Below are 25,906 nucleotides of genomic sequence, written 5' to 3'. Positions count from 1 at the left end.
GCGGGAAGAGTCGTTATGTTGCGTCCGACCTGTCGTCACCTGTGAGAGTCTGTTGTTATCTGTGATTCACAAAAACGTTTGTACCAACAGTATGTTATTTCCGAACTCAAAAAAATATAATTTAAAGAAATTATAGGAAGAAGTCCCTAAACTTTCATAAAAACATTGGAAAGAATAAATATAGACGGTAACATATATGATGGCGTGCACGAAAATACCTATGTCTTGCACTTTACTCTAAATTTAGTACATAAAACTATCTCAATCAGCTTTTATTTAATGATGACATCCACCACCGCCTTTCTTTTTCTTTCTTTATGTCGCCTTGACAGGTCCGGCGAAGCCTGGAGCGAACAGCCGGGTCCTAGCGGTTTAGTTGCCTTCTTTTCACGGCGGGCACGTGAAATTCCAATCCACGCTCCACGCGCTGTGTAACATGGCCTTTAGCTTTTTAATTGTTACAAAAATCTTGAATTCAATTTTAAAAAGATTTTTCTCCCCCAACAAACACACCAATTACTTATTATGGGAACGTATTTGTTTCACATTTTTTGATCATAAAAAACTATTGTGCAATGTGCATAGAGAAAAAAAAAGAAACAAGTGTGTCAAACTGCCGCCAGTCACCATGTCGGTCGGTGTGAAGTAATCAACTATTTGATGAATTGAACGAACGTTTAAATAATGGAAATGGCTGTACACACGCAATTTAACTTCTAATTTTACAATAACTTAAAATTATATTCCCAATTATTCCCATTTGCGCTCTTATCGCGATGTACTGCCGTAATAACAAGTTATTTCTTGTTAATAGAGGCCGACAATTAACCAATGGAATTTATGGGAAATAGTAAACTGCGCGCCAGTTAATAAAATATCTGTTATACATACATACATATACATATATATCTACTACTACACGTATAGAAGGTGATACTTTTTTATTGGGAAATAAAGGAAGTCCTTTTTGATAAAATANATATTTTATTTATAAAATTAGATAAGCGTGAGATTAACATTAGTTGTCCAAGATCCTGCGTCATATATTTAGTTTTAGTATTTTTACTCTTTGCCACTGATACAGCCAAAACTATTAACCCTGTGATGAGGTGGTGAAGTGTGGATAGAAGGGCGATTTAGGACAGATCAAGAAAAATGAATGGTAGATCTTCTGTTGTATACCTACTGTTTAGAATTTTGTTAGATTCGGGGCGATAAGACTCCAACATTGAAACATAAACCATGTTATGTTCCTTTTCTTCCCCTTAATTGTGTAATACAATAATTGGAACCGATCAAAGGGCAAAAAAAAATTTTTAAAGTACAACTAGTACATACGTTTCCCTCTAAAAAATCTTTCACACGTGGTGTTTTAAAAATGGCAACACTTCTGCCTTTGTTTTGAAACATGTTTTTCCACCCTGTTTCCATTTTACATTTCAATTATTTATAATTATAGGATAATACCGCTGTTAATGATGCGTAGCTTTGGCTCTAATTTTATAAAATTTGATGCAATACAATCGATGCGTTTTACCCTAAAAAAGAAAAAGCCATCCGATGTTTAATTTTTCGGAATGAATGGCTTGCAATTTAATTCATTCAAATGTATGCGTTTGATAAAAGTGACAAAAACAGCAGTAATTGTGCTTGCAAACAAACAGGTTACGCTGAAAAGCGAAAACAGAAATAAGCCGACACGCAAATAGTTATCAGGTGGAGGTGTATATTTTAATTGTAAAGATATGCACAACACAGCAAAGGTGTGAAATACATTTCCAGGCCTGCAATTAACCGTTACATATTAACGCTAATGTAATTGAAAACAGATTTTACGTTCTGCAGAAGGTAGATACCATTTGCAAAATGGGTTTTTCGTTAAAAATTACGCCGAACGTCCAATGAAAAAATTTGATTCAACTATATCGCCAGGAAGTTGACAACCGTAATTCGTAAATTTAGAATTTTCTGTACTCTCTAGAGATAGTTGTATAGTCCACGATTAGTCGCTCTTAAATACATTAATAGCCTCTAAACATGACAAACAAAGATTTAAGTAAACTAAAAATTAATTCTTAATTAATTTTAATGAAGCTTTATTCCTGTCGTCCCGCCACTTTACGTTTATAACAGAGAATACTCTTTCTGTAAATGCTGAAGTGGCCGCAACGGACAGAAAAAGTGACACTACTTTGAATAGATTTGGGAAATCAGGTTGTTCCGTAAATATGGTTTGCCATTTTTCTGTGCAATATTATTGATGTAAAAATACTCTGAATTTCGAATAATCGCTTACAAAATTACGATGTTTACTTAAGGCCTTAAATAAAGTATTTTTGCTTACTTTATGTGTCTTGTAAAGTATAACATACGCACAGTCGAAATAGAGTACAATACTTTATAATAAAGTACGGGTGGCAACCCTATCCCCGATAGAGTGCGGCAACAGTTAGAGGGCGTGAAATAGTCAGACGGGGGTTCTTCAAGTGCTGTAGAACCTCGTGATTTATAAGAGACACTGATTTTTAGACTTGTAATTAACCAAATATTCCAATTTCGGTAAAAAATGATTGGCACTTCGGAGTTCCAACGAAGAAAAAGTTCAGGTGGTGTGAAATACATAGACGGCGATAGTTCTAGTTCTATTATAGAAACTCGTGATTCGTAAGAGACCGATTTTTAGGCTTGTAAATCGCCAAATATTCCGTTTTCGATAGAAAAAAAATCGGAATTCTAGATTGGAAACAGAGTTTCGTGGATCTGATATAGCCCGACGAGGGTAGTTCTCCCTAAAACTGCTTGTAGAAACTTGCGATTCGTAAGAGACACTGATTTTTAGGCTTATAATTAACCAAATATTCCAATTTTTGTAAAAAATGATTAGCACTTCCGAGTTCTAACGTAGAAAGTGTTCAGCTGGAGTGAAATACTTAGACGGGGATAGTTCTAGTTGTGTTATAGAAACTCGCGATTCGTAAGAGACTGATTTTTAGGCTTGTAACTCGCCAAATATATTATGTTTTCGATACAAAATGGCCAGCACCTCGAAATTCTAGACTGGGAAAGGAGTTTCGTAGGCCTGATATACTTAAACGAGGGTAATTTTCGCTAAAACTGTTTATAGAAACTTCCGATTAGTAACAGACACTGATTTTTAGGCTTGAAATATTCCAATTTCTCTAGAAAAATGATCGGCACCCCGGTTGTTTTAGGGTAAGAAAAAACTTCAGGTGAGACAAAATACTCAGACAGGGATAATGTCGCGCTTCGTAAGAGTTTTATAAGTCTATGGTTTGCTGAATACTCTATCGAAAAATGGACAGCATGTCAAAGTTTTAGAGTGAAAATATAGCTTTTGAGATAAAGGATATACAACCTGGAATAGTGTCAGAACCACTGCAAGCTCTGGCGCTTAGTTTACATTTTGCGTAAAGATTATCAAGAACTCAAGAACTATTTATTTGTTATTCTTATTCATGGTATCAAAATTCTTTTTGTACGATAAGATAGCCGCGGCTTAATGTTAGCACTCCCAAGTTTAATTTGATTGATTTTATTATTAAAAATATAGAACTGTACTGGCGCACCCCATCTTGTCCCTACAAAGCTCATAAGAAAGTTCAGAATTGATGAATTATTATTAGCTGTGCCAACTTCCTGACGATATCAACTGTACCAATATAAGTTCAGTAAATGCAATTTGAAGATTTTGAGGAATGATACACGTTGTTCAAAGGACATTTTTGCTACTACGACGTGAAAAAATCCTGCACAGAATTGAATACCTGAAAAGCTTAAATAGTGACGTGTAATATAGTTTTAAACGAACCTCAACAACAATTGTATGGCTCTTATGGGCCCAATTAACTAGCATGGATAATTTTTGATAAAAGTAGAATAACATGTATGTACTAATACACACTCACGTTGCTGAATGGTCGAAAGAATAAATGCATGTACATGGATTATCTGTATATTGCCCTGATATCGAAAGAGAAGAAATTATTATAAGTAGGTAAACAATCAGAGACTCCGCCTAATTACCCCTAGATCATTTCACTGCGAATAAGTAGGCATTATCAACGCGAGACTGATTTCTTTAATGAAGAAAAGAAATTAACCTGTCATGATAGTAAAATTTTATTACGATATAAAATACTGTTTAACGAATATGAAAAACAAGCGAACTGCTCTTATTAATTTTTAAATAGGTAGTACTTATGTGAAATAGTATGAACCTAAAGAATAATATGCATTTATTTATTATTAATTTTTAAATAGGTAGTACTTATGTGAAATAGTATGAACCTAAAGAATAATATGCATTTATTCATTATTAATTTTTAAATAGGTAGTACTTATGTGAAATAGTATGAACCTAAAGAATAATATGCATTTATTCATTACTGATCTTTATAGTGAATATAAATATGCAGGCCTATGACTATCACTCGAAGAAGTTTCTAAGTAATTAAGGAACTCAAAACTAAGGATGCACCGGATAGTGATTTTGCCTAGTACCGGGTAACTGAGTACCCGGCGAAACCACTACGGTTTTAGTGGTTCACGTTTCCGGAATTGGAATACTCTGACCGAATTTAAAACTTTAAAAACTTTGGGGTGTTTCATTCCCACCACTAATGCTGGTGGGCGGGCAGTCCCTCAGGACTAAGTCGGAAGGTAGGACGGAAGACCTTCTTCAGCCTCCTTTCAGGAATCGTGGCAATGGGTGGGTGGTGGTTCGGGTGAAAAAGATGAGACGGACGAAATGAAGACAGAAAAGAATGAAAAATTATCTGTGGAATGTTACTGCTCCAGCATTTGCCTAAGTAATCCAAGGAAACCACAGAACTTGGACAAAGGCAGACGGACCAGGAATCGAACCGGCGTCCTCTCGAATGCTAAGTAATGTTCTAAAGGTCTAAAGGTCTAAAGCTCTAGGCCATGCGCTCGGTGACTGAACTTTGTTGTCCAGGACTTAGTCTGTACAAAAATAGGTAACGTCCCTAAAATAAAACGGACCCCTTGCTCAAGCTTTGGTTGTTGCTATGCACCCTTCAGGTACCCAGAGAAAGCTCGACTTGACGTAGTTGGCGAATTGGACTTTCCCAACGTTTTATACCTACCTGAAGGGTGTAATAAAGAGGCCCCAAAGCTGTTTGTAAGCACAATTTGATGTTAAATATTTGCAACAGAAATCATAATATACGAAAATAATAACAAACTAAAACCATGATAAAAATATACAAATAACGAAACACATCGACACCAAACACACTAAACCAATGAAATTTTAATTCTTGGTTGGTTTAACGACGTGGTCGAGTTGAAACCGTTAAAATAAGCAAATAAGGTGATAAAATTAAAAAAAATACAGCATAGTTGTACACTATATGTCGACACAATTATTGAGTAATTTTATTAAATATATTTGTTGAAGTTCGGTTGTATTTTGAGTTCTTTAATTATTGAAACCATTCAAAGTTTAAATTCTGTTAAAGTTTCTAAAGGCCCAATCAATACATACAACAGTTAGCTATAGTCTTACTTGTTTCCTGACTGCGCAACCATCAACAGTTAAACTTTAAAAAAGGAAGAGTAATTACTCACTTTTAATAAAACGTCAAAAATGCGTTGAACAACATAGTTATTGTTGTTAGCATATACTATTAAAATGACCATTATTGTTAATTGCGTATTTTGTGCACAAATCGAAAATGTGACAGCTGTTTGACCTATGACCTGACTCGATAGGCTTCGGCCCCGATCATGTTCATAATTGCGGCGCCTTCAGTATTTTCACAGAAACACTAACGGTACACGAACATATGTACTTACATTCTAATGCTCAACATGTTATACCTAACACATACCGATTACTACATGTAACGTACAAATATCAGCAATTGCATGATAATATGGTTCACGGTACCAATTTGTAACAGCAACATTTATCATTTTTATTTCAACAAATGACACGGACACTTGCTGCAAAAAAAAATGAACAAACGTCATGCATATTTAACATTCTTTCGGTAGAAATAAGCGTTTATAAACCTGAGCAGCTAGAACATGACAAAATAGTTTACATTTTTTGCATTTTTTAGGACTCCTATCTTAAATATATTTTTACTGTATTTGAACCGTCACAACGCTTATGGTCAGTTCTTGTCACGAATAGAACATGTATAAGACTATGAAACGCTGCCTTAGACTCTTGTAATCAAAAGAATCTTTTTTTAGGGATTTTCGTACCTCAAAGGGAAAAAAGGAACTCTTAATACGATGACTTTTTGTCCGGCTGTCTGCCATGACCCTTTTTTAAGGAACAAGTGGAGGTAGTTTTTTTGAAATAAATATCAAATACTCGAGTCTGCAATTCCTTGGAGCTGTCAAAAAATAAAACTTCGAAGTCAATTAAAGGATGCGACCGTTTGACTTTGACATACACAAAAGTAAAGGGAAAATTTAGAAAACCTTAAGTTTTAAATTTACTGTAGTTACATCATAAAAAATGACTTTTTAATTGTAATATTGTAATTATACGTATTGGGGGTTGATTTTGGGGGAAACAAGAAACGTACTCGGAAAAACCGGGAAAATTTTTCGATAATTGATTATCATGAATGAACTATTAAATACCTACAGATGCGCGAGTCCGTTTTGCCGATTTTTTTTATAAAAAACAATACTTAACACTAATGCAAATCCAACACAGTCACAATTGGTAATTATAAATGAAATGTTTTTGTCCTTATTTTAGTGTTGATTCTTATAATAATATAAAAATATATGTTTAGAAGCATTACCTTCAAATTTTCAAACTTCATACAACCGATCAGTAACAAGTACCTACCACTGTAAAAAAAAGAGCAAGGTGGGAAACAGTTTTTACACAGAAGGTTCGTGTAACATGATACTCGTTTGTACAAGGGTGTTTACTACCATGTATACACCAGTTGGTTTGATACGTTCGATCTAGTGCTAAGGTTTCTTTAAACACCGCATTATGTAGCGCTAAATGGGTATATAATGCACTAATCCATTTTAAACAAAATAATTGGAGATAATAAGAATGTTATTTCGCGCGACAGCTGGAGGTTTTATATTACACTTTTGTAAACAACAACTTATAAAAAAATACAAAATGTAAACTAGGATGCGCCTTTCAAAGGATCTCATAGGATTTTCATATGAAATATGCATTAGTGGCATTCGGTGTCAGCTCAGGCTAATTAAATTTGGCTGTCAGCACCGTCAGCATTTCTTCACATCCATATCATATAAAATATTAGTTGTAAAGGATTGTAATTGTTGCAGAAGGAATTTACTTGAACTCGATTTAATTAAGAACTTTTCTTCGAGACTTCTGTAATGCAAGAAAGTCAATCAAATCTGAAAACTTTATGTACAGACTACTTTCTGTAGAAAGCATAGCTAACGGATTCAATCCCGTTCAGGTAGTAGCACCACGAAAACTCTTTTAATAAACGAAGTGTAGTTAGATATGCGGATGTGTATCTTCGACTTCCTTTTCATTAATTTATGTGACTTAAATGTGTTAGGAGCCACCTCTCCAGTCTTCAAGAATCCCAGAAAATGTAGACACTCATAACAGTTGTGCGAAACGTGAACGGTGGGCGCAGCGAAAAGAAAAGCTTAGAAGTATTCGAAATGAAGTGTTACAGGCGAATGATGAGGATATGGTAGATACTCAGAAATGCCGAGGTATTGGAAAGAATAGGAGAACGGAGAACACTATGCAAGTCATTATGAAATAAGGGTCCAGTTAAAAAGAAATGAGAAGCAGAAACAGGAGTTAATAATGAGTAGAGTTAGTCGTAGATTAAATTACTCATTACAAATAGTTAAGGCTGTGGGATGCTCTAATTTTAGGGAAATGCTAAGATTAGCTGAGGATAGAAAAGAGTAGAGGTACATGTCCAACTAGTCTTAGGATTGACGATCGATTTATACGTACTATAAAACTGATGACGCTTTTTATAATCGTAAGAAACAGAAGTAGTTCCATGTGCTTCTACTACGTTCTCATAATCATAAAATCGTCAATCCTAAGACTGGTTGAACCTGCACCTCCACCCGTTCCTATCCAAAGCTAATATTCACATTTCCCTAAAACTAGAACAACCCACATCCTTAACTATTTGCGAAACAGTAATCTGATCTAGGCTTACCTCTACCCCTTCTAACTCAAGTTTCTGCCTCTATAACCTATCTCGCCTATTTTTTATTGACTTCCATAGAGTCTTCTGTTCTCCTATTCTTTCTAATATCTCTTCATTTCTAACCTTCTCTATCCACGTTATCCTCATCATTCGTCTATAACACCACATTTCGAACGCTCCAAAACCTTTTCTTTTCTGCAGCTTTTACCGTCCATATTTCGTCCATACAGCGCCGTGCTCCAAACATACACCTTTAACAACCTTTTTCTAATTTCTAAATTAACCGTTCGCGAGGATAGAAGTGACTTCTTTTTATTGAAGGCGACACGACCCTGCGCTATCCTCTTCTTTATATCCCTACTACTCCTTCTATCTTGACTTATCTGACTTCCTAGATACCTAAAATCAGTCACTTCTTCTAATTTTTCGTCTCGTATCATTATAATCGCTCTTTCCTTACTTCTTCTTCCCTTGCATACCAGTACTTTTGTTTTACTTTTATTTATTTTCATGCAGTAGGTACTGTTTTGTCAATACCGTTTCAATTTTATTTACAGTTATCTCCAACTCCTTCTTGCTAGACGCTAATACTTCTACATCATCTGCAAATCTAAGCATACTAATCTTTTGCCTGTATAACTATCCTTACAATTGTACTGTCTTTAAAAATGTTCATGGCGCCTTCGATGTATAGATTAAAAGGTAGCGGTGACAGTGAAACCAAAATACTAGACACTGGCAACGCTCCTGATAGGGATACTGAAAAAAGAGGGATGTAATTGTTATACCTAAAACTGCCTAGGTTTGCCTCGGCGCATCCACGTCATTTTAAAACTTCCGCCAGCTTCGAGCGTCAGGCCTGTATATTTTAATGGGCAAAATGACATCTTCATCCTTGAAATTATGTTTCAATTATATGAGAAATAATTGCATTACAAGGACGATAAGTACCATTTAGTTTACACGTACATAATTTGCATAAATCGAAACCCAACGTGTACCTATTTCATATTCCTGGAGGAACTACGATATAAAGGTAAATAGGTAACACTACCTTTTCAATTTTCACTTTCTCGCAAACCGCGTGAGACGCGGACGGCACGGCATAAATTACCTTTGTCTCGAACGTAAGCGGCAACAACCAACTACGGTGTGGTGGTCCTGTTAACTGTAGAGTGTTAAGCCGGCAGAATGCAACAATCTGGTCGTGCAAATAGAAACAACGACATTAGTGGGAGTGTAGTTTAACATCTGGTTTTGCAGGGATTTAGAGGAACTAAGAGGCGTCCCGTCTAGTCGCGTCCCGTCCCATCCCGTTCCGTTCATTGTCGACGTGCCATTACACGAATGCACCCTGACGTGTATCCATTTAATTCGTTTACCACAACAGAGCGCCGAGCAAGCCGGATCTGTGTGCCTGTCTTCATAAAACTACTACCCATTACTCTTGCTTCTAACGTTATTTAGGGGAAGCTAACTATGTATATAATTTATACCATATCCATTTCGTGTGTACGATCTACTCAAATTTACTTTATATGAGCACGGTTACGTATGCCATTCAACTTCAGTCACAAAAATCAAGACAAGTTACAAAGTTTCCGTATTGTTAACTGAAATAATGGTTGCCATATGTATATCATTATCAAATTTTCAACTACTATTAAGTTAGAGTCCAAAATTCTCGAGGTTCATGCTTACTTTAGCACGACAGTCAACGCGAGATCAATCCACAGATATCCGATCTACATTTGAGAACCCTATTACAATTTTATGCAACAACATCAGAAGAAGTATGTTCATAAACAAGCACTTATCCCATTCTTAATAAAACTCTTTATTTTGTTGTATGGTACGGAGGCTTGGACATTGTTAAAAACTCTAATGAAAATACCAGGAGGCATTTGAGTACTTGAGATATATCGGTGTAATGACGTATTCTCCGAATAATTTGGATCGACCACGTTAACAACATAGAAGTGATACGCCAAAACCCAAAAAGGAATAGAGATTGCATTCACGATTATAAACGACAAAAATTCAAATACCTATAAGTCATACAATGAAACACGAGAAATACATATTACCAGGGGTTAAGGTAGGGAAGATACCAGAACAGATCCTGACATTAGAAGAAGTTGAATCCATAACTTCACATTTTTAACCGATCAGAAGTAGTCTTAGCCGATAGCTGTTTTTAGTTATCGGTTATCGATAACGAAAAAATATCAATAATTATCGATATCTACTTCAACATATCGGCAACTATCGATATATATAGGTACATCATTTTTAATTCATGGTGGATGTTGTTTCTAAATATATCGGTATACCATAAGTGTATAACTGTTTAGAAAATATTTAATTTCACAAATATTTAAAAAATTTTCATAATTACCGATATACCAATCAACATTAAGGTGTTTGAAAAGAATTGACTATTTTGTTTTTTTTTTTGAAAAAAATTGAAAAAACGATAGAATATCCTTAAAAATAAATCCTGGTAAAATATGAACCTTACTATTAATATTTACAGCTGGCATTTTCTATTTCCCACTTAACTAACAGGANATATAGATATATTTTTGCCCAACACTACTCAGATGTCGCGAACAAGATCAGAATTGCTATGTTAATATTCATATAATTAGTATACACCGTTTGCAATGGAAAGGGTACATGAAGAAGAAGCGTTTTGTCTTCATTTAAAAAAAAGTATGCATAGTAAAACTTAAAAAAGTGATAAACACTGCCCTTTCAATATGATTTTGAGGTATTTGGCTAGAAGCTTTAATGCTCGTTAGCTGCTTTAAGGGTTGTAAATTATAAGAACGGGCGACAAAAAAGATCTTTTGGTAATTCTGCAAGATAGACACTCCAATTTTTCAGAGGTGCACGAAGTTATATTTAAAAAAAGAACATTAAGGTAACTCCACTTTTTAAGAAAATACAACCATTTTTAAGCATAATAAATTTAGAAATAATATGCTTTGAAAATTTACGTGAATCACAAAAATCCAATACTTGCGTGTAATATTCCATGTTCTATTTCGCTACCATTTTATTCTTTTGTTGAAAAACGTTTCTATTGCATTTCCTTAAGGCAGGAATTTCTCTGACTTTGTACCCATGTAGCAAATTATCGTACATTCTATTACTGTCGAGGGTCGTGACGAAAGAGCTAAGTACACGTCACGACGCCAATTATTGGAAGTAGGCAATTAGTTTCAAGACAAGGTCGTCGGTTGCAATACAACCGATTTTTTACCGACATTCCAGGAATCCATTGAATCGCCATCCGGAAGCTGAGGACAAGAACAACTTCCTTGTAAACGTATATATATATATATATGATCATTAACCGTACATATGTAAATGCATACAAAAATTATTTAATTATGAGTACGTTTTTCCAGACGGAGAGAAAAATCTTGTAAAAATTACCATGCTGTTCTAGCGAGCAAGATTTTTTCCAAATTGTTAATATGCTTTTAGTGAAAATGTACCATAAAAATTGGTATTATTTTTTAATTATTACTACCAAAATTTATAAAAAAATAATAGGGGGGTTATATTTAATGATACGGACAACACAGCCTTAAACATTTTAAAAGTATTTTACATTTTACAATGATATCTGGTGTCTTAATTCTGAGCTTTCCACTCTCTCTACGGTTTACGATGAGTTCTGGCTCCGTTGAATCTTTTTGTCACCTATCAATGATATGGATAGTACACAAAAATCTACAAATCATGCTTTTAATAATTTAAATTCGACGTAAAATTGAAAACCTAAAGTCCAGTAAGTTAATAATATACTGGACTCTAACGTTTATCAACATGCATCTCGAAATACTTGAGAAAATCCGTATAGAAATTTTACTCAAGAACAAGTTTCGGTTTTCTGTTAGTCTTGGTAACGTACCCACTTCAGACAAAAAATTAATTCCTTGTTTTGTTTGTGATCATAAAGTTATCAACAGCGCAAAACCTATTTATAACTAATAGTAAATAGCAATGTTTGATACTCTTTTTATATTCCTTAGGAATAATAATAATAATAATCAATATGTATATCTTTTATAAATTATTTATTTATATAATTATAAAATTTTCCNATTATAAAATTTTCCCTGGTGAAGAACGTTGAAAAATAAAAATATTTTTTTGAATAATAACAATTATGTACATAATTAAAAGGTGGTAACTTGTTGGTGTGCAATACTGAATAATATCAAATTACAGACAGATGCTAGAATTTTTACTAATTTAGAGATGAAATGAAACTTTTTGTAGAAATTCCTCGGGTTATTCAACCGTACAGAGACGAAATAGTTTTGCAGAAATGCAAAGCAAAGTTTTTCCCTATTTTAATCCATAATACTAAAGCTTTGAGTTGCAACAAAAAAAAAACATTAATTTAGAGAGTTGCACATTGTAGAGACTTTTACAATTTTTCGGGCAACAGTGACTGAAATCCTATCATGATTTTTTCTAATTCGAAATCCCCAATTTTCCATCCATATATAAAACCAAATGATAATAGTTTTTTAATTTTTTTAAGCTCAGTTTATAACAACATTGGATGTAGAAATAAAAGGCATATTGCAAGTAAGAGTTTTCTGAATTTTCAGTCAATAATTAATATTTATTAATGTCGAACAAAAGAACTCATGACCGTCATGCCGTAAAAATCTTATTCAAAATTTTCAATAGTTCTCTGTCTTTATATGAATGTATGATTCAAGTATTAATTGTATAGAAAATCTAAGCAGCTTTTTGTTACGTTGTTGTCTGTATCTAATAATTTCTTGAACAATTCCAAAACATCCTGACGGTCAAAAGCTTCAACATATTTCGACTGGTATCAGTTTTTAGCTCAAAACTGGTAACCAAAACAAAAACACTGTGCGAATTCTGATAAGCTCGAACTTGTAAACCAATTGTAAATTGTAATACGGTGCGAAAATTTCTATAGAACTTTCGTCGTTTCCAAAAAATTTACATCTTTTACAGAGACAATACATTTTTTAAATCAGTAATGTTTAATGGCTAATCACTCTGTATAATGGAGAACGAAAGTAAGTCGATGTTTGTTTTATTTGATATCAATTTATTCGATTTTCTTTTTTTTTTTGGGAAAGGGGCACCGAACTTATTCTTGCTTTCGCCCGTTTGGAATACACACACACAAACATTCTTCTTTGTCCAAGTTTGACAGATAGCGGTCTTTAATAACGTACGATTCTCATCGAAGAGCGACTTTCTCCACCGCTACGTCGACAATATATTACAAGATCATCATTTTTCAACGCTCGGATATCCCCCTTCCCATCTAACAACTATCGCTACTTTCTTTCGTCTTCCTGGAAGCCGATGTTATCGGATAAACTTTCCGGGAATAAACAGGCCTACACGTTTTTCATTCTTAATACTGACTAAGTGACAACAGAACCGTGATACGCACAATTTTGTGAAACTCAACAAACAATAAATTGTAATTTAATTACTATCAAGGAACAGTGGTTGCTATAAGATAAAATATGACACAATTATTATCACAGTGTAAAACATAGTTCAACAAATTAAATAAAACACTCAGGCAGTTTCCCAAACCTGATAAGAAATCTATCTACTCTTTGCTATAGAGTTTAGATGATAACCAGGGGAATAAATGCTATTCTGAATTGGTAGTACATTTATTGCTATAATGCTCTAAAAATGCAATATGTACACAGTCTATTATACTTCATTTACTTTCTCTAGCGATGTTCCCCTTCCAATGTCTTGGATGCGCGCTGGCAAAATCGTAGGTATCATTATTATTATACTCTCGACAGTACCTGCCAAAAATTTTGTTCCATCATGAATAATAGTGCGAGTCGAAAACAAGCGTTAAAGCCTTTAATATGTCTTCAAATATAAATAAACATCTCGTTGATATTTTCAGTAGTAAATGGTACCAATAACAGCACATTTGAGCAATGCAATTGTAGTGGATAAAATGGTCAATTTTTCCGTGCAGTACTGTACGGATTATACGCTCCTCACCGGTTAAGAGTTTGGCCGAGAGTTGTCTCCTTCCTTTTCTGGCCTAGTGCTGTTCTTTTCTATTTTGCGCCGGTCAAACTGAAGGTCACGTCGCTACAGACAGTAAACAGAAAGTATAGTTTGGGAGAGGTCTATTACATTGTGAGAGGAATTACAGAAATTGTGGAAAACCTTCCAAATTTCAGAATTCATAAAATACATAACACAATGATGTATCAAATTATTTATCACTATGCAGGTGATAATGTTCCTAACCTATGGTTCCTAGCATAGGCAGACACGTTAGTAATGGAGCTATTTTCATTGTTTCGTATTGTTTTGACTAGAGATGATAGGCTGGATACCCGGTTTGGTCCGGTACCCGGCGGATCCGTTCTTTCTTAAGGATCCGGCCTCTCGTTTAAAATCCGCCAATCAAGAATTAAATTGCAATTTGTTTAGTGTTCCAACAACTCCTTGAACGGGACTTAGTGTGGTTTGGGACGTTGGTGAGGTTTATATTTAATGGAAAGGCCACCAGAACGAAGACAGGAACCATTAATTGTAGCGGTTTTGCCGAGTACCTGGCACAGCTACTGCCGGGTACCTAGTTATCCTGGTTAACAATTAATAAATTTTCAATTCCTCTGATCATCATTATCATAGCCATTTCTCCTAAGCTCTATAGATCATATTTAAATCGTAGGAAAAAAAAAACATTAAAATTACCGACGATTTTTTGAAGTGAAACTTCTTTACGCACGGTAGTGCAAGTTCATTTCATGCGAGTTGCTATGTAACGAAATCATGCAACGGATGTCCCCCCTCTACTCGGTCACGCAGTCGAGTTCGTAGTGGGGATCGCTTGAGACGTAAGCGCGCTTCAATGCAACGTTCGTTACAGGCAACTCCGGCATGTATAGCGTAAAATTTAAATTCATAGTGTACAAATAATACCATTAAATCAATTCCTTAACCCTTATCCCGGTATGTTTGTGTGTTTGAAGAAGTTTCACATCAGTGGCGTGTTGTAAATTACACGTAGTATTTTTTATAATCGAGTCGTATCGTATTGGCCGAGAAAATCATCTTTGTACCAACCTTGTTGGAAAAACGATTATGACTTTTCCGTCTCTACTCGGCGAAACATCTATACTTTCTTTTAATATTTCCATAAAAATGAATGCTCATGTTTATATTCGGTGAATGCTTCAGGTGGTAGGTCACACTAGTATGAAATCACGTGCATAGCTCTAAATGCATTAACAAATTGTTTTGGCAACGTTTTTCTGTCGTTTATAACGAGAGTACCGATTAAAATTTCCGCCGAGAGCCAAGACGGTGAAAGAACAATGGTCGCTACATTAAACATGACGATGATTCAACCCACGCTGATGATATAAATGACGCAGGAACGTTGATAGTTAAGTGTGCAAAAGTTGGCTCTGCGTTCGTCGGGATCCGCTGCACTGCGACCAGAAGGAGGTTCTTTATTTCCCTGTTATGATCGTTGTTTTCCATTCACGGTCGTCCTAGCTCATCTGGGAACTACCGTACTTGTCATATTACACGTGACTAACTGTCTACGATTTCGGATTAACGGACCCCGGTCTCGCGCCGTAATAAAAATTGCAACGAAAAGGTCGGTTATTTGATCAGCTGCCAACTTTTACAAATATCCACAAAACATTTCGATCCAAAAAAAAAGCCTGTTCAACAATTTACTGTACATTTCGAAAGTACGACTACACTTGAATTATTTCGAGTGCTTGCAGTTTATTATTTAGTATAGGCGACGCGCTTTGTAGCATAAACACGTTTCGACTGTAAAGAAAAAGAGGAGATTCCATAACTTCATCTCCTCTGTTTCAAAACCTATATTTTTCTATAAAAATGCAGAAAACTTACAAATGAAATGAAATATTTAATGCCTAAATTATAAAATAAAACTGGACATTTTTATAGGTAGAATAGAGACATATTAGAAGCAGAAACAGGAATTAAATGGAGCAGAGGTAAATTAAATTACTGTTCACAAATTGTTATGGATGTGAAATGTTCTAGTTTTAGGGATATACGAAGATTAGCACAGAATAGGAAAGAGTGGAGGTGCGTGTTTAATCGGTTTTAGGACTGATGACCCTACAATGATGACGAAGACTAACTGAACGACCGATTATCGATATTCAGAATGCTGTCCTATAATCGGAATTATTGATTTGAGTTCACCAATCATTTGAAGTAGGGATGTGCCGGGTACCCAGTTTGGATCCGATAGCCCGCTGGTTCCACACTTCTTTGATGCCGCGTAATTGTACCAAAAAAAACAAACATGAACAACAATAATTTAACAAGTTTAACAAAAAACCTACCTAATGGAAATTGGTAATTAGGATTGTATTGGGAAAGGTCATTTGTCCTAATTTGTATTTTTATTGATTACTATACTAAATTATTTGTTTGTGCTTACTTTTTCTCGAGACCAATAATACTTTAGTATGTTACAATTTCTGTCGCTTGTTGGTATATCAGGTTTTGATTACCAATTATTTTTTTGTATGATTTTGTCACCTTGCAGACTTTTAGTATTTATACACATTATCGGCTCGTTTTAACGGTTTCAATTCAACCCTTTCGTTGAAAATCCGTGAACTAACAATTAAAATTTCATTGGTTTAGTGTTAAAACCATTTTTTGAACAAGACTGAATGTGGTTGGGGACATTGAGGACGGTGGTATTGAACAGAAAGTCCGCCAGAATGAAGTCATGAACCATTTACCGTAGTGGTTACTATCCGGCACAATAGAGTTGCAAATTAGAGATATGAAGTGTTGTGCGTGTTTAAATGTCAATATTCGGTATGAGGGACTGCTATACACCGTAGATAATGTCCGTCTAAACTTGGACGGGTTCAACAAGTTGTATGACGAAAAAATCCATGGAGTACCAATAGTTTCTCTATACATATATAACTAAGTTTATTTAAAAAATACTTGTATGCTATGGTGTTGGCTAGTTATCGTTATAAGTATTAGAATCAGAAAAAAACTTTTAAAACTGCTGTTTTGCCTACATCGCGAGGATTGAGCTCGACCTTTACCAAAATCTGCATAACAGGTCAGCGTCTGTTTGAACTAGACCAGGTCATACGACTGCAATAATTCTTCCAAGAGTTACATCAAAGTATGTCGATCGATTATAGCCCCAAAGCACTTCATTATTATAGTGTAAATTAGAGGAATGAAAGAATAAAGGAAAACCTTTTACCTACTCTGTTTTCAACTGTTGTCAGAAAAAATGTCTATTTTTAATTCGATAAAATATGTTTTATATGTACAAATACATTTGTACTTGTTGATAATTAAACATTCGGGAGTTACACTCAAATATATGAAAAGTAGTTGTTACGATTTATGTATTTGTTATAGAAGGTATAATTCGCTATTTCAAATCAACCAACGCATTCAAAATACATTTGACATTTTCTAAGAAACGTATATGTATATCAAATGAGGAGATTTTCATTGCTCTTTATTAAATTTTAATTAGTAATACTAAAACTGTAAAGTTCATGCAGCATGTAAGTACTTTTTATATTCAGGTGCAAATTCTATATTAACCACCTTAAGTTACAGTGCAATTCACTTGTTGCAGGTATTAAGAGTAATAATCGCGTAATTTGGCATCATCAAGATTGCAAGTGAAAAATACTGAAAATAAATAGCACCCGATTTTATAACGCATGTACTCTTTACTATATAACACAAGCGATGCGGTATTATATACCTACACATTCAACTCTCATCAATAAATTTTATGGATGGCAGTGACTGTTCTTCACTCAACGTTTACAGCGCCGGAGAAATTGCGTGATGTGCCTCAATATCAATGAAAATTGGTCCATAAAAACCGAATAAAAATCTGCTTACACCATACTTTAATAACATCATTAATGAGCCGTGGAACTGCTTTAGCAATAACCACAATTACACATATCAACACTTCACCTCGTCTTCTCACAATTAAGTAGTGTTAAAGGTCTGTGTGTATGAATAGAAACTTACAATTACTAATAGAAATGCGTGATTTCTATCATTTCGAATGATTGAATATCTACTACATTATATATAAATAAAATTGAACTGTGTATGTGTAACATCAAAACAACTTCTTCTTTTTTAAGTTGAAATGGCCATATGTACGAGGGGGCGTTTTTAAGTTCGCGGAATGGGGGGTAAGAAATGGAAATAAAAGTACGCATTTATTTTGCCTTTTGAATATATTCACCTACTACCCTTATATATTCTTCCGATCTTTCAATTAACTTATGTATACCTTCCTCCTCGCTTTTTTCCCACAAAAACTTTTTTTCAGGTTTGGGAATAGGTAATAATCGCTGGGAGTTAGGTAAGGACTGTAGAGTGGCTGAGCCAAAATTCCGAAGCCCACCTTCTGCAGGGCAGCCATCGCAACACGGCTCTTGTGAACAGGCGCGTTGTTGTACAGAAGGAGGACATTTCTAGTCAATTTTCTTCTTCCTTTTTTTGTCAGACTGCTTCCTTTAATTGCTCTAGGAATAAAGCATTGTATTCTCCGGTTATGGAGGCATCTTTATCTTTTTAATCGATCAACAGGGTCCCTTCTGAGTCCCAGAAGACTGTCGCCATGATTTTCGCAGCCGACTGTGACACCTTAAACTTCTTGGGTGGTGGTGTGCCTTTTTTATGCCAATACATAGAGTCCTTTTTGGTCTCAGGTTCATAGTGATAAACCCAACTTTCGTTCCTGGTAACAATTCCAGTCATACTCCATCTTTATCTTCACTACAGCGGTTCAAAAAACGCGCGAGAATACTCCACACGCTGTTGTTTTTGAGGTGGAGTGAGCATTCTCGGCACTCATCTTGCCACTTTAGTTATACCAAGATGATCGTGAAAAATGTTAAAATTGGTTGTATCTGATACTCCCGCTATTTTTGCGAGCTATTTCTTCTTAAGTTGGGCATCTTCCAGTATTAATCATTCGATTTTTTGAATTATTTCCGGAGTGGTCACCTTGATCGGCCGGTCTGGCCGTGAGTTGAAGAAGTCTTCGTGAGAAGAAATTTTCAAGCGACGAAGTTTTGGACAAAACATTTTTTTTCAAAGGTATACGTAGGTTAATTGAAAGATCGAAAAAATGTGTAAGGGTAGCCTGTGAACATATTAAAAAGGAAAAATTAATTCCTACTTTTATTTCCACGTCTTACCCCCCATTCCGGGAACTTGAAAACGCCCTCTCGAATTTCTCGTTATACGTATCTCTTAAAAAATTGGCCATATTGCAGCCAAAAGCTACTGCTTAGGCCACTTGTTTCTGCAGTTACAACAACCAATTTAATGAAATCGGTCTTCTTGGTGTCCTACATTTTCTGAAGTTAAAATAATTAGTTGCAAATGCACTACTGTACTGTAAAGTGTGAAAGTGCTTTTCAATCATAAAAAAAGAGAAACAAACGCACCCAGTTTGGCAAACATACATTAATGAAAAGTTAACATTTGCTAGTCAGCATGTTACCGGATAATCGCAAAATTATGCAGCAAGATTATATACCCATCGTTACATATTCAGAAACAATAATGAATTTGCGACCTAACAAGATCATACTTGTAGCAAGTGTATTTTAAATTTATTTTAAAATAGCGATGACTTTTGTTATACCAATTTTTTACACTCTCCCCCTAAAACGTTTTTAACCCTCAACTAACAGTTAGTAGATTCTATTCTATTCTGTATGTGCTTATTGAAAAGCAATTTTACCTTAACTGAAAATCGGTGCTGAAGTCCATCAATACGGAGAAAGATGCACCTCAATATTAGCGTCAAATTTACAATTTAGTTGAGTACCTTGTTCGTCGTTTTCAATGCAAACAAATATGTAATAAAAAATACAAGATCGATCAAAATTGATAATTATTACTGATATATGACTGAGTTGATCAAATTGCAATGGGTTGATTGAACAATTTTAATTGTAATACATTTCAAAAAAATTGAAATGACTAAAAGACAATCATGTGAAAATGAAGATTATTACAATAAATTTGAGGTAATTTGTAGTGAATAGAAATTAAATGAATTTTCACATTAATTAAAGAGTGCAATTTTTGCATGAATACTAATAGAAATTTAGTTTTGTCTGTGAAGAAACACACTTTAGGTAACACTACAAAAAAATTTACAGCCAAAACTATCCGCTTCCGTAATTTCTTTTCAATACATAATTGTGTTTCGTCGTTGCTTGTTTGTTTGTCACAGGCACTTCTTCCCTAAACATCGTCTAACGAAGGAAGTTAAGACGTAATTATAGAAACTACTAAGTTAATTACAAACAAAAAGACAAAAAATTAGAAAATCAATTATAGGGTATGAAGACAAGGAACATCTGTTTTTCGAAGTTACATTTGGGTTTTCGGTTAATTTAATTTCTTCTTAACGTAATTGCGGATTTCGTAATAATTTAGGCTTCCACACCATCAAAGCAAGGTGACCGACACAATTTTAATTTGAAGCCCTTATCAAATGTAAGTGTTTGTATTTTTTTTGAGAATTTTTGGATTAGTAGGTGAAGAATAATCGAACGTCATTTTAAAGTTTACCAGGGATTTAAAATACAGAACTTAATAATTAAAAACGGAAAGTGAAACTTGAAATATTTAAAATTTTATTGGGGATTAATTACAATCGCATTTTAAATAGTCACTGTATAATAGCTTTTGTGACATTCGTCGGCGTAGAATTAGATAATACAAGGTGTTTTTAAAATAAGTACCAATCTTGCAGGAGGTGATAATAAAACGAGAAAATTAGGTAAACGTTTGCAAGTCCGAAAGTTCAACGTTTTCGAGAAAAACGTAGTCGAGAGTGCAGGCAAATGTAATTCCGACCCTGGAGAGAAATGCTACAATATAACGCTGCATTCAATCAGCTGTTGCTTAGTAGCATCCGTGTTGTGTATTTCTTCTGTAATTTTGTACTCACGCATTATTTGTTATTTGTTAAATTAGATTAAGTGTGACTGATGATGTTTATGTTACAACCTAATAGTAGTTCTTTATTCTTTTAATATTGTAGTCAGTCGATCTGATTAAAATTAGGTCAGTGTATCTGTCATAAGACGGGGTTAGTGCAGAAAAGCACATAGGTAGTTGTTACAATAGCGTTTAGTACAGAACAACTTTTTAACATGAACTAATTCACGGGTAATGCAAGTACAATGTTAATGTAACGAAGACTTCCTCAGCGACAAACCGTCTTAAATGCGGTACAGAGATTAAAAGAAACCGGCAATCATTTTGATGGATGCTGCATATTATCAGCGATGAACAAAATTGTTTATTTAATTAATTTTTATCGTAACGGTCGTAAAAACATTATGGTGTGTAGTAGTGTAGTAGCAAGCTGTTGATATTTACGTTATTGTTCGTTCCACAAGCGACACTGTATACGTCCTTCACCAAGTTAGTTGCTTAGTTGTTATCGCAATTCATTGTATTAATACCTGTGCTACCAATTCACGCCCAGGACCGACTTAGGACTTTTTAGAAATTGTTTTTATCTCTTAATTATACTGTTTTGCTCACCATGACATTCCCTACTGCATTAAGTTAACATCCCGCAAAGCTTGCCCCTTATTGCAAACACCCATTTTATAACATAAGGGGTGGTATTTTGAAAGTTCATTTTACAATAAAGATCCTACATATGTGTAAAGTCTGAAATCTTCAAACTCAGGGGTTTAGGTTGTGTTTTGATCCATACAAACTTTGAACCATTTTTTCATCTCTTTAGGGGTTGGATTTTAAAAAATCCCTTCTTAGTATCCGTTTATGTTGCATAAGGAACGTCAAGTATGTAAAATTTCTTCCGATTATGACGAAAGTATGTACGATAATACAATTTCAAGATCAAACTCAAAAAGGATAGAAAATTTCATAAATATATAAGTAGTATAGATGCCAATTGCAGCTTAAGCGTAAACATTAACCATCAGGTATCTACAAATTAATTTCTTCCGATTTATGTCCTACACGTACAAAATTATGACATGTCCAATTTCTTAAACAATTAAGTTTTCGTTTGCTGTTATCGATTGGGTAAGATTACGATGACCGTTAAATGAAAACGAGTCTGATAAGGTTCTTTCTCAAGATTCCTATTAATAAAATCGAACGTCTGCGGTGGACATCATGAATAGCGAGTTTTCTTCGATCACCATCTGCTAAGGGGCTCCATCCACCACGGAGCGAATACAAATCAAAAGTCCCTACACGGGATAAAAGGCGAAAATATCGTGCTGAAGAGGACGATGGCGATGTTGCGATATAGATGCATCTGTAAATGTACCCGCGTGTGTATGTGTGTAAATGTATCGGGAAAAGTGCAATGGAGCTTCTAGTACTTCTTCAAGATGTGCGCTCATGCGACAATTCTATTACTAGGGCCTTGTAAGGCGAGGTAGTGGTGGTGGTTGTTACCGCAAGTCAGAGGGGCGGCAGTTTCACTGCTTGCTTGTAGGCGGCAATGACTAAGTGGGCAGACGTTAAGATGGAGAAAAAGCGTCTTTTTTATTGTTTTACGGCCCACTCTCTATACATTCAAGACAAACAAAATTTCCAAAAGTGAAAGTCAAACATTATTGTTTTTTATTCATTCAAAAGAAAAAGAAAAATCAGCAGTCTATAAATCTGAAGTAAAATGATTCATTAATTTTTTACTTTTCAGTCTTTTTTAGGGTTCGGTGCGACCGAATGAAAAAAGAACCCTTACAGGATCACTCGTGGATCGAATCCATGAGCCAGTTCATCATTAACATTATTTGAAAAGCAAGTTACAGTAGTCCTACCGAAACTTCACATACGGTAAAGTAACAGAAAATTTTATACCAATCAACAGTTAAATCTTTTTAATGACAACAGAGAAAAAAGATCCTCCAGCGGGGCTAAAATTGGACTTTCAATTTAAAAAGGAACTTTTAACAGGCAATACTGTGGACTCATCATTCACCATTTTTACTAAGAAATCTTCATGGTATATTTTCTGATGTAAACAAAAAAGAAAAATAAGTTGTCAGAATTGATATTACATGTTAGTATATCTCCTCTATGAATTTTATTAGACTATAATCATACTTGGAGTACGATAGAATATTAAAACGAATTGTGAATCACTGAAAGCTCACATTTTAAAAATAAAAATCAACATTGATCTAATTAACTAATTATTCCATTGGTGTTTACAGTAAACCATTTACTAACAAAAGCAGTTGACAAACTTTGCTTTGAAAAGTGGAAGCTTCATTTTTACTGAATTTAATCAAATATGCCCGCTATTCAAGTCTATCGAAAGCTTATCAAACATATCAAAATCAATATATTCAATTTCCTAATTTATTTAAACAGTCGCTGAAACTTCAAAAACCCTTCAATTTCCTGAAACTGATACGCACAAACAGAAATAGTGGTTTATTTAGTTTGATAACTAGTACAATTCGTTTTCATATTAATAATGAAATGAAAAACTGGACTAGTGCGAGTCGGAATCACTCACTTAGAGTCCGTATCTACTATACAAAATATCCTACAAAGTATGCAATCATGATCATGATTACTACACTTATCTTAATGATCTATAATGCATAGCACTCAACTTTAAACATGGAGTTTCTCAATACTAACCTAATGACTCAGCCTAATGATTCAACCACAGCCAGTACCACTATACTATCTACGAAGTCTGTTCAAAAGGTATTACAAATTTTGAATTTACGCTATTCGATTTTCGTTTTTTTCCTGGAGTTACGTTGGTGTCTCTCACTTCTACCGATAAGACCTATAAACATATCGATTGGGCCGTTCGATTTTTACCAATGATTTGGGCATGAGAACGGTCACAGCGAAATTCGTACCAAAATTGTTCAATTTCGACCAAAAACAGCATCGCATTAACATTGTTAAGAAGCCGTTGGGCTCTGTTAACTTTGCTCCAGAGGATCATAACTGGTGATGAATCATGGGTCCATAGTTATATATGATGTCAAGTCAAAAGATTGGCAACTTCTAATTTGAAACTCCAATTAAACGACAACATCCTGAACACCGAAACTATTAGGCCTAAGGCACAATTCTGTCCTTTAAGTATCGGACTTTTTAATACTGGTCAGGTAATTCAATGATTTTGTATCATCATCATCATTGTGCGTATGTAGGACTAATTGCATCTGGGGGTGCCATCAGTACGGAACAATGATTAGAGGTTCTCGGTATTCAATGATTCAATTTTTATGTCCAAATAGATGAGCAGTCACATTGTAAATCCTTGTAAACAACTCCCCTTCCACAGCAGGAGCGTTTTCAAAAAAAACTATATGTGTACATAATCTTATTTATGGAAACTCGTGTGCAAAACAACTTATAATAATACTGGCGCTATAATTTATTCAGTTTATGTTGGAATTTGAAAAATAAATTGTTTTCAGCCGTATTACCTTTACGACAAGTTTAAAGTCAAGGAAAATGCAGTCTGAAGTTGTTTTGTAAATAGCAATCAGGTTTACTTATAGATTTCCTACGTACATTCATACGTATTATTTACAAATTCTGTTAACTGTGCAATATTTTTTAATATAATAGATACTTAGGTAACATATTAACCATACAAAATATATGAAAATGAATGAAATCTTGTAATGTAAGAGATCATATTTTTTATTTAATCATAGAACCTTTCCGGCCATACTTTAAGAAGTGAAAGAAAAAAATGTGAGGTGTACATCTTATAGCAGGTCTTAGTATGTGAGACTAATTTCATTAATGTGACGGAAATGAATAATAACAGGAAGTAGCGAGAAGCGTGCGCTGTTCAATTTATTCAATTAACTATGATTATTCGGTGCCAACTACAGTTTGAGCTTTAATAGCGTCTGAAGAAAGACAGAGAGAAAGAGAGAGAGAGAAAATGGGAGATACAAAAAGAAGACCCGCAGCTGTCAACCGTTCGTTCTGCCAACCTTACTCTTACAGTACGACGAATTGTCATGTAACTCTTTTAAATTATACCTTTTCGAGGTTAGACGTTACACATGGTTGACGGCCATTGTATTTTTCTATTCCCCCTTCCTTTTTTACCACTTTCTTCAATAAAAACCTTACCATATCCTTAACTAATTGGTAAAGGTATAGATGATGCCCTCCGAGGGGGGGTGGGGTCGAAAGAGGAGGTCTTCTCCACCACTGTACCATAAAAAGTTCGTAGCGGTCGCGCCCCCATAAAAAGTTATGGGGGTTAGATGATGGCCCCCCACCCCCGAATGGGGTAGGGGGATCGAAAGAGAGTGGCTACCTGAGTAAAACCACATAAGAATTTTGCGGCGGTCTCACCCCCATAAAAAGTTATGGTGGTTGAAAGTTTATTATTTTGATAATTTTCATACAATAATTCAAATAAAATTCAATAAAATAATTATTTTCAAGTGGGTGGAGGTGGGGGATCGAAAGAGGGTGGTCACTTGAACAAAACCCGATAACCTAACCTAACCTATTAATACAGATATTTAAATAATGTTTTACCTTTGAATATTGCTTAAGAATGACTATATACATATTTACATGCCTATAAATGTATAAAAATTGGCATATTTATTAACTTTGAA

At 34.7% G+C, this 25,906-nt stretch overlaps 1 protein-coding gene across 4 annotated transcripts in view; it reads right to left on the bottom strand.

The window, feature by feature from the left end:
* Positions 1–25,906, bottom strand: part of LOC108733254 (serine/threonine-protein kinase minibrain) — a 187,365-nt gene that overhangs the window by 49,712 nt on the left and 111,747 nt on the right. The window contains exon 1 of one of the 4 annotated variants that reach the window (XM_018464346.2): positions 5,611–5,628. The exons of the other annotated variants lie outside the window; for them this stretch is intronic. Within the exon in view, the coding sequence (XP_018319848.1) occupies position 5,611 (1 nt within the window). The 5' untranslated portion in view covers positions 5,612–5,628. Of the gene's footprint in view, positions 1–5,610; positions 5,629–25,906 lie in introns of those variants that run through there. 4 annotated transcript variants of the gene reach the window in all.

The sequence above is a fragment of the Agrilus planipennis genome, unplaced genomic scaffold (assembly GCF_000699045.2).
Source record: "Agrilus planipennis isolate EAB-ADULT unplaced genomic scaffold, Apla_2.0 scaffold76, whole genome shotgun sequence".
NCBI lineage: Eukaryota > Metazoa > Arthropoda > Insecta > Coleoptera > Buprestidae > Agrilus > Agrilus planipennis.
This window is presented reverse-complemented; position numbering and strand designations above follow the sequence as displayed.